General features: G+C 35.6%; 1 protein-coding gene across 4 annotated transcripts; it reads left to right on the top strand.

Moving 5' to 3' along the window:
* The first annotated feature begins 266 nt into the window (after nucleotides 1–266).
* Nucleotides 267–8,767, top strand: LOC116125505 (transcriptional corepressor LEUNIG_HOMOLOG). 4 transcript variants are annotated; one of them, XM_031411227.1, is made up of 19 exons: nucleotides 267–411; nucleotides 495–544; nucleotides 810–877; nucleotides 970–1,067; nucleotides 1,438–1,547; nucleotides 1,654–1,949; nucleotides 2,045–2,099; nucleotides 2,216–2,327; nucleotides 3,666–3,715; nucleotides 3,804–4,064; nucleotides 4,173–4,247; nucleotides 4,486–4,716; nucleotides 5,331–5,472; nucleotides 5,552–5,661; nucleotides 6,586–6,735; nucleotides 7,017–7,172; nucleotides 7,287–7,403; nucleotides 7,542–7,733; nucleotides 8,177–8,320. In XM_031411227.1, exons 3-19 carry the CDS (start codon nucleotides 840–842, stop codon nucleotides 8,318–8,320), a joined length of 2,337 nt encoding a protein of 778 aa, XP_031267087.1. In that variant the 5' UTR covers nucleotides 267–411; nucleotides 495–544; nucleotides 810–839. The 4 variants fall into 4 exon arrangements, with proteins under 4 accessions (XP_031267087.1, XP_031267080.1, XP_031267084.1 ...); XM_031411220.1 differs by having other exon boundaries at nucleotides 269–411; nucleotides 2,045–2,120; nucleotides 8,177–8,767; XM_031411224.1 differs by having other exon boundaries at nucleotides 270–411; nucleotides 2,045–2,120; nucleotides 4,176–4,247; nucleotides 8,177–8,767.
* The last annotated feature ends 1,107 nt before the right edge of the window (nucleotides 8,768–9,874 follow it).

Below are 9,874 nucleotides of genomic sequence, written 5' to 3'. Positions count from 1 at the left end.
TAGAGAATAGGATTGAGAATATGGATAAAAATAATAAGCCAAACATGGCTAAGAAATTTGTTTTTGCAAATCAGAAGAGGGCCGACATCCAACGTGGCGTGCTCCAAAATACGGCTGTGGACCCCATAATCGGACGCCCACAATTAAATCCATCAAATTACAAGCCTGCTTGTACTGAGAAACCACAGTTGTCACTGGTTAGGCCCGCCTAAACCTCAGCTTCGGATCCCGAACATCAGCCTCGTTTTTCAAACCATCAGCTTCGGATCCGAACCAAACTTGAGAACTCGTTCAAACTCTCTCCTTTTCTGTGCTGTTTAGCTTCCGGCTGTTACTCAGCTCATAGTTGAATTACTCTCCAGCTCGAATTTTTATTTTTTTCTCTTCTTGGATCACATATCGTCTAGTTTCGTGAGTAAATTTTAAATATTAGTTATGAATTATTCAATTATTAGTTCTTCATTTTATAATTTTGATGAATTTGTTCACTGCAGGAGCAATGCTCGATCAGCTGAGATCGTTGTTGACGAAAGCTTAAGATTTGGTAATGTTGGCTTTGATCCATCTAAGTTATTGAATTTGAGGTTAAATTTTTAAGTTTTTATTTAATTTCTTGTTTTCCTTCAGTTAACTGTAGGATTCGTTGTATAATTCGTAGATATTATGAAATCTGAATTTGAATTCTGTGGGTGAGATTTATGAAATTGAGTTCGCGAATTGAAAATTAAATAATTGTAGTTTTGAGCAGTTTGAATTTGATTAATAAGTTTGTAATTGTGAAATTGAATTTTGATTAGTTCAATTTTCAGGAGTTATTTTTGTTTGGTTGGACTGAAAGGATGGCGCAGCAAAGCAGTAATTGGGAAGCGGACAAGATGTATGTATAGTTTAATAATTACGTTTGTTGCATGTTTGAATTGCTTTATGCAAGGGAGATCTTATTGTTATTTTGGTTTGTTGTATTGTTAGGCTTGATGTGTACATTTATGATTACTTGGTGAAGAAAAAATTGCATTCTACTGCAAAGTCCTTCATGACTGAAGGGAAAGTTGCCCCGGATCCAGTAGGTAATATATGTTCCAGTAAAAGTATGTTTCTTGTTGACTTGTGATGTTAGTTTAGTTAGTTGAATTGCTTTTTGAATAAATAATTCATCTTACAATTTTTATATAAAATAAAAAAATTAAGTTTTCCCGTATTAATGGTAATCTGTGTAGGTTTGTGGTGTGGACTTTTTCTTTATATAGCATTTCTCTTAAGTTGTGGTGTTCTTCTGTTTAAGATTTACATGAATTTCTGAAATATTCTAAAAAGGCAATTTGATACCTTTTTTGTGCTTACTTGACTGGTACTTCAGTGTAGTGTATAATTTGGTTGGATTATTTTGAAGGGGTGTTTGAACAAGAATTTTTTATAGCAGTTAACTTATGTATGCAGCAATTGATGCTCCTGGAGGGTTTCTTTTTGAATGGTGGTCTGTTTTCTGGGACATATTTATCGCCAGGACAAACGAGAAGCATTCTGAGGCTGCTGCCTCATATATAGAGGTGGCTTCATTTATTTCAGTGGCTATTAGTGGTATTACCTGCTATTAGCAACTTTTGGTAGCTTGACTTTCTCTTTCTGTTGTTCCTTCTATCAATTGGCATGTAGGCACAACAAGTCAAAGCAAAAGAGCAGCAACAGATGCAAATGCAGCAGTTGCAATTAATGCGTCAAGATCAGATGCAACAAAGGAATCCAAATCATCCTTCTCTTGGTGGGCCGGTAAGTGCTGTAAATTCTGAAGGAATGGTAGGGCAGTCAAATGCTAGTGCGTTGGCTGCAAAAATGTATGAAGAACGTATGAAACACACAAATTCAATGGGAAATTCAGTTGGTTCGGAGACATCCCAACCACTTCTTGATGCTAGAATGGCCCTTCTGAAATCAGCTACAAATCATCCTAGGTAAACGTTCTACTAAAATTATCTGATTAGCTTCACTTTATTTGTCTATATAATCCCTGTGGGTTTTTTATTCTCTTCTTCTCTTTGTGCCACAGTCAGCTGGTTCCAGGAAATCATGGAAGTGTGACTGCAGCACTGCAGCAAATTCAGGCACGATCTCAACAGACCCCTGTAACTACTTAGACAACATGTTGCTATGTTAGGTGCTATTTTTTCATATTTTATGTTGCTGTGAATTTTACTAAGCTGGCATTCTTGTATTTTAGGACATCAAAGGTGAAATGAACCTGGGTGCCTCTCAAAGATCTATGCCTATGGATCCTTCTTCGCTTTATGGTCAGGGAATCATGCAATCAAAACCTGGATTAGGAAACACAGGTAAAAATACCTTTTCCTTTATAATATTCTTATCTATGTTTTGTAAAATAGTTAGTGGAACACCAAAGAGGCTGTTGAAAGAACTTATGTGCCAACAAAAAGTTGAAAGCCACCATAGCCATACAACACCGATAGGAAAATAAAATTAGCCAAAATTATTTAATAAATAAATATTTACAAAACTATAGGGTCTGATTGATTGTTAAGTTCGATTTCAATCTGTCTTTTCTGCTTGTTTGCTGAAAACTTGTAAAATTCAGCAACTGTCTCTATCTCTACTAAGTAACAGATGTGTAGAAGTTGGACCTAATCAAGGTTAGGAAACTGAAAGCAGTGATTAAGTCATTTGAAATGAACATGATAAGAAAAAATTGTTTTATTCTCATATTACCTCCAAAAGACTAATTCCAAATTAGTCTCTATCTTGTACAGATTTGTCTCCCTTGTTGGATTTTTGATATTTTGGTGGATCTCTAGTCCATTGATGTACCTACCTCATTGTCCTTTTAATATATAGTTTTATCGTTTTCCTATAAAAAATAATAATAGTAATAATTTGATGGACCCAAGGTGTCTCAATGGTATAAAAGAAAGGGGTAAAAAAGGGCATTTGCTTAAGGTAACAGGTGGCAGAGTTAGTTAGAGGAGAATCTGAAAATGTCAGGAATAAAAGAGGGATGTGAGTGTGTAGAGGGATATTCAGGAAATTCGTGTGGGTGTGTCTGGGAGGTACTGGCCCTCGGAGACCAGGTGTTATTTTGCTTATTTGGGTTGCTTGAGTCTTGTTGAGTTCACTGTTTCATTGAATATCAATATATATATTTCTTCATTTCCATTAATGCTTGTTAATCTGTTCTTGTATGTTTACTTGGCTGGATTGTTGTTGGGAAATTGAGTATATTGAGTTGTTGTGGTCACTTAAGGTGGTGAGCGTGGGTCTGTTGCATAACCAGTTTTCATCATAATTCAGTCTTGTTTCCAAGATGGATTAAAGTTCGATCTAAAGAGTTCTCCGTTTCCTTCTTAGATTTGGAACTTTCCTTTCGCTCTTTCTAGTCAGATTTAAGGCTCCAAGTACGATTTATGAACTTTGACTATAAAAACATATTTCAGTCTAGTTTGTACTGAAATGTACTTTAGAAAATAGTTTTGAGTTTGCACCCACGTGGGCGATTAGCTGCTTATCTTGAATAATGTTTTTCCTTTTCCTTTTTCCAAGTTGGATTCCATTGGGACACTATTGCCATGATATAAATGCAATTATGTGATTTATTATTTATTGTTAGTCAGGTCTCTGAGTAAATCTTTATAATTTTTTGCTTTCTATTCTTTCTCAAGGATTGAATCCTGGAGTTGGTGGTCTTCCATTGAAGGGGTGGCCGTTAACTGTAAGTCTGATTTGATTTCATCTTTTCTTGAGATTCATTAGTCTATCTGGATGGTTGTTTTAAACCAAGGCTTTGCTGAATGATACAGGGCATTGACCAAATTCGGCCAAATCTAGGTGCACAAGTTCAGAAACCTTTCCTACCAGGTGGAAATCAGTTTCAGCTTTTACCACAGCAGCAACAGCAGCTTCTAGCACAGGCCCAGGCACAAGGCAATCTTGGTAATTCAATTTATGGAGATATGGGAAGGTTTGGGGGATTACCTAGAGGCAGTTTAAATGCAAAAGATGGCCAACCAATAGCAAACGATGGATCTATAGGTTCGCCAATGCAATCAACTTCATCAAAAGTAAGAATTTCTTCCCAAGTCTGAATGTTATTTTTGTTCATGATAACAAACTCAGAGACACTTATGGGATACTCATTATGTTTTTTTGTCCAAAACTTTGATGTTAAGCAGATGAATTTGCCACAGATACAACAGTCTTCCTCTCAACAACAAGATCCCTTGCAAACACAAGCAGCTCAGCAGGTTCTGTCTACTTCTGTTGACAAAGAATGAAGCTTGTAATATTCTTTTGATTATTAGAAACTATGAATTATACGGTATAACAGTTTTTGTTGCAGGGAGTGTTATGTTTCAACACCATTCCTTCCTGCATCAGTTATAAAATTCTATATGAACTACTGTTACGAAGTTGTGATGGCCTTTTTTTTTTTTTCCTTTTTGCTTAATGTTTTATAAGTATTGCATGTCTGTGGTGTAACAGAACAACAGAAAAAGGAAAGGGCCGTCTTCTTCTGGAGCTGCTAACAGTACATGTACGGGAAACACAGTTGGGCCTTCTCCAAACTCTCAACCTTCAACTCCATCAACTCATACCCCTGGTGATGGAGTTGCTATATCAGGCAATTTGCAGCATGTCAGTAACATGCCAAAAGGTTTAATGATGTATGGTTCTGATGGAGCAGGTGGTCATGCATCATCTACGAACCAGCTGGTATGTACATCCAAGTTCATAACATACATAAACTAGAGATGTGAAGGATATGTCTGAATCCATATTTCTCATAACAACATAATATTTGTGCACAGGGCTTGCAAGATAAGAAAAATTTTGAATTTGTAAAATTTTCTTATCCCTCCCTTGAATTCATTTTTGGAAACCAGAAAATAATAAATAGTTAATGTTTCTTTGATTCATCTTCATATTTCCCAATCGTTGATAACTTATGAAATATGTTAGTGAAATTCTTCAACTTTGATACTCCAGGTCATTGATCATCGCAGTATTTAACCATGAATTGGGGTTGATCTTCTGGTGTGTTCTGCACCAGTGAGAATTCCACAAGTAGACAAACTAAAATGCATATACTCTACTAATCGTTGTTTTAATGTGGTATACTTTGTTCCAAACTGCAAAATTTAGTGATCCAGAATACAATGCATTGCCAATCTGTATGATGTAATTTGACTATTGGTAAAGTGGCTGGTAAAATTTATCATCTGTGTAATCGTTATCCTATACATGTATTTCTATGCTGAAATATCCTGACTGGATTTTTGTTGTAGACCAAATAAAGCTCTTTAAGGTGTATGTTTACATAAATGCAGGAAGATATGGAACATTTTGGAGACATTGGCTCCTTAGATGATAATGTGGAATCTTTTCTCTCACATGATGATGGAGATGGAAGGGATTTGTTTGGTACATTGAAGCGGAACCCTTCTGAACAAGCAGCTGAAACTTCCAAGGGTAATATTTAATCTCATGCTTCTAGCAATGATAACAGTTTTAATTGACAATACCAAGTGCTTTCTGTTCTGCTTCTCAGGTTTCTCCTTCAATGAAGTTAGCTCAATACGTAAAAGTAGTAGCAAAGTTACATGTTGTCATTTCTCTTCAGATGGAAAGTTATTGGCCAGTGCCGGGCATGACAAAAAGGTATAATGCATTGTATCATGCAAGGAATACATATTCAAAGCATCAGCTATAGGGAAAATATAATTATTCCTAATATATGGATTATTTTGTTAGCAAAATCTTTAACTCCTAACACCAATGCAGTTGTGGTTCACTATATATATCATATTGGTTAAGTTATATTACATGGATAAATAATTTTATTTTATTTATTTATTCTTTCTTGACTTGAGTCAAGTAAGAAATCATATATTAACTGGGTGGAGAATTATGGATGATAATACATGCCTTTATTTTTTAATATATGGGTCAAAATATCTCTAGTATAGCCGGAAGAATGAAATAAATTTCAAATAACATGCAGTCTGAGACCATGTAAAGAATCATTAGTTTATCAAAGCACGTAAATACTTTGTATTATAAAGTCCAGAATTATTTGTTTTCCCTGTCCTATGACATATAAAAATAAATATTAATTGTTGTGAGGCATAAATGTTTAACAAATTAAGGATTAAAGAATGACAATCATAACCACAGGCAGGGTACCACCCATTTGGTCAATGAAGGCCATTGCCACCATTTTATCTATGTTGCCAGGCCTGGAAACTGTCCTTATTATATCTTTCACATAAAGTACAATTGTTTAGGTTTTAAGTATCATTGTGAATTCATTTGGTTTTACAAGTTGACTTGTAATCCAAACCAACTCTACCTCAAAACTATTGAAAGGCTTAACCAGGACCAGTTGATCATGCAATCAATGACTTTTGATTGCCATTTTAGACGCATTTTATTTGCAAAATTTGCCACTGCATCTATATGTGTTTGAGGTTTCATCTTTCATCTTTCATTTCAGTGGCCAAAAGGGTGTAAGAACTATGAATATTCAAAATCTTGTAAAAGAAAGTAAATGATGTGGATGCTTATTTTTATTTTTGTCAGTAGGTTGTTCTTTGGAACATGGAGACTCTTCAAAGTGAATGCACTCCAGATGAACACAATCATATAATTACTGATGTTCGCTTCAGACCAAATTCCACTCAGCTGGCAACATCATCATTCGATAAAACAGTGCGACTCTGGGATGCTGCCAAAGTAAATTCCCTATCTTCATTGCTGTTTTGTGTAATGTCATTCATTGGGCAAAAGTAAACAATATGCTGCAAAGGACTAATATATGAGAGCCCTGCAAGTTTTGTTTCTCCCAACTATTCTGTGTATTCCTTCTGCAAAATGCTGTTTCCCATTTCTCTGCATTATAATACATATATCTGTTCTTGCATTCTTTTTTCAGTATGGCTTCCATGTCATTTCTCTTTCAAATATTATGTTTTAGTCCAAACATCTGAGGTACTTATTTTGGGCTACTTGTGCAGCCAAGCTATTCCTTGCAGACTTATGCGGGGCATAACTCGCATGTGATGTCCCTTGACTTCCACCCGAAGAAGAATGATCTTTTCTGCTCTTGTGATGGTAACAGTGAGATTCGCTTCTGGAATATCAATCAGTATTCTTGTGCTCGTATTTCCAAGGCTAGCCTTAAAACTCTCATTTTTTATTTTTAATGTATTTTTTTATTTTATTTAAAATCCATGAAGTCCTATCAGATACGAAGCCATTTCTAAATCTGTCACTTTATGGAACAGGGAGGTACTGTGCAAGTGAGATTTCAGCCAAGGCTAGGACACCTATTGGCTGCAGCATCAGAAAATACTGTGTCTGTCTTTGATGTTGAAAATGACAGACTGACTCACTCGTTAAAGGTATAAATATTACTATTGAAGTTTGGAGAATTTGGAAAGAACCAAGAACCAAAAATACTTTCCATTATCATATGTTTTCCCAACTTGCTTGTATGTCTGGATTACTTATATGAGGCAGCACAATCTTTTGATTCTCAGGGACACACCACTGAGGTACATTCTATTTGTTGGGACACAAATGGAGATTATTTGGCATCTGTCAGTCAAGAGTCTGTTAGAGTGTGGTCATTGGCCTCGGGAGACTGCATTCATGAGCTTAGTGGCAACAACTATCATTCCTGTGTTTTTCATCCAACCTATTCAACTCTCATGGTCATTGGAGGCTACCAGGTGATCCTTTTTCTTATGCTAATAGAAATATGTCAATATTGATTTTAGTTAGTAATGATAAATTCTCACTTGTGGTTTCTTCTAGCTTCAAAATATCTACGGAAGATTCATTGATTTTTTTTTAATTAATCATTTAGTCTTAGGGATGTAGTTCATTTTGTGATACGCTTACATATCCCTAAAATGAAATCATTTCTTTTGTTTGATGTTTCACTGGATTGGAGTTATGATTGTATAACTACCTAAATCTTTTTGAGTAACTATACAGCCTTGCATTTCTTTTCCTGCTGTGGTGGTCTCAAGTTTTTTTCTAATTGAATCGTTTTCCCTTTTTGTGATACACATATCCCTTGCACGACAAAACTTGTGAAGCTAAACTTGTGAACAGTCAAGACAATTGATGTATTTTTTAATCTTATGGTTGTGAACTTTTTCTTTTACAGTCATTGGAATTATGGAATATGACCGAGAATAAGTGTATGACAATTGCGGCACATGATTGTGTGATATCAGCCCTATCGCAGTCGCCGCTAACCGGGATGGTTGCCTCTGCCAGTCATGACAAATCCGTTAAGATCTGGAAATAAATTGGCAGCCACTCGGTTATGCTAGCTCAAATCCTGCAGTATGAAGCTCGCTGACCCTTTTAACTCTCGAAATGCTGCAAAAGTATGAACATGAATGAGAAAAAATACAAATTGTTACTGTATTTGATATCATTGCATGCAAATCTTTTCGTGGTGTTGATGGTTTGTCTTTGCAGTTTTTGAGTGAGAAAGATATCCATACACAAAGTATATTGTATGAATGACTCATGTTTAGCCAGGTTGTTGTGTCCTGGTCATTGTGACAGAAACTTTTATAATTTATTTGGAGAATAACTGTTGAGACCTTCCTTTTTTTTTTTTTTTTTTTTTCCTTTTTCTGTGTAGATGCAGTAGCAATCATGACTTTGTAATGTGAATCACATGTTTGTACTATTTAATAAGAGACTTATATTATTGAATGGTGAATTTATGCAAGATGACTTTGTCTATCCGTTGTTCATTGGGTTTATTTATTAATTATTATTCTTGCAAGATCGCTTAATTTAAAACAATAGGGTTTTTGATATCTTTGTGAGTGTTTAATATTTTTAGGGCAGTTTTTGATTTTTTTTAAGGGGTTTTTAATAATCATAGGGGATATAATATGTTGATACAAGTTTTGCACCAGCTAGAGGGATCCAATCGACTTTGACGGAATCGAAACCGATGTGTGCGTGATTAAAGATAACCAGTAATGTATGAAATGCAAAGTTAATAAAATAAATAGTACAAGAGAATTTTAAAGTGGGTTGGCAAGTTTGAATCTTGAGTCAATGTCTACTGTTTTTGTATTTGCTGTGAGACATTACAATAGTGTTCCTAGAACAATTTGCTATCCCTTTTCTCCTCGTTGGAAAGGGTTTATATACAGATTTTGTACAAAGGAAATAGCGAAAAATAAAGGGATTACAATTAAGATTGAAATGCAACTTTGATATTTTTGCGATTGAGCATTGAGATTGCGCAAAGATTACTATCGATCTAATCCCTTTCGAGATATCCGAGATCTGAGGTTATCTATGGGCTGATTGAACAACTGTCGAGATTGGTCGCGACTAGCTTATGCTAGGGTCAAGCTATATCTCGACGAGTTTATACTGGGTTGGACAATTGTTTGAGTCGGACTGATTTTAGGTTGGGCTATAACCTTGTTGACCTATAACTTTTTCGAGCTTGATGGAAAAATCACACACAACATCTACCTCTTAGTGTTCAGTGCTTGTTTAGAGCTTCGAAGGCTAAATGCTTGATTTGATGTCAAGCTCGGACTTCGAAAGGTTATGCGCTGAAGAAAGATCTGACCGAGTTTCATGAGTCGGACTCATCATCGGTAATCAACACTTGACCTTTTCTCTGTTGTGATATTCTTGACAGATTCGGAATTTGAAATGAAATGTGTATAATTTCCACACGGTCATGTCGCATTAAATGCCTTAGCCTTCGGCAATTACTTTTCGTCGTGCGTGGGTGACTATAGCTGTCTATGCGCAAAGTCGAGGCGATGTGTGGTGAATGTTATAATTGGAGCAGTCTGACAATTGAGCGACCTTCGTG

This window comes from Pistacia vera, unplaced genomic scaffold (assembly GCF_008641045.1).
Source record: "Pistacia vera cultivar Batoury unplaced genomic scaffold, PisVer_v2 Contig104, whole genome shotgun sequence".
NCBI classification, from domain to species: domain Eukaryota; kingdom Viridiplantae; phylum Streptophyta; class Magnoliopsida; order Sapindales; family Anacardiaceae; genus Pistacia; species Pistacia vera.
The sequence above is the reverse complement of the archived record's forward strand: the minus strand, read 5'-3'. Positions and strand labels throughout refer to the sequence as shown.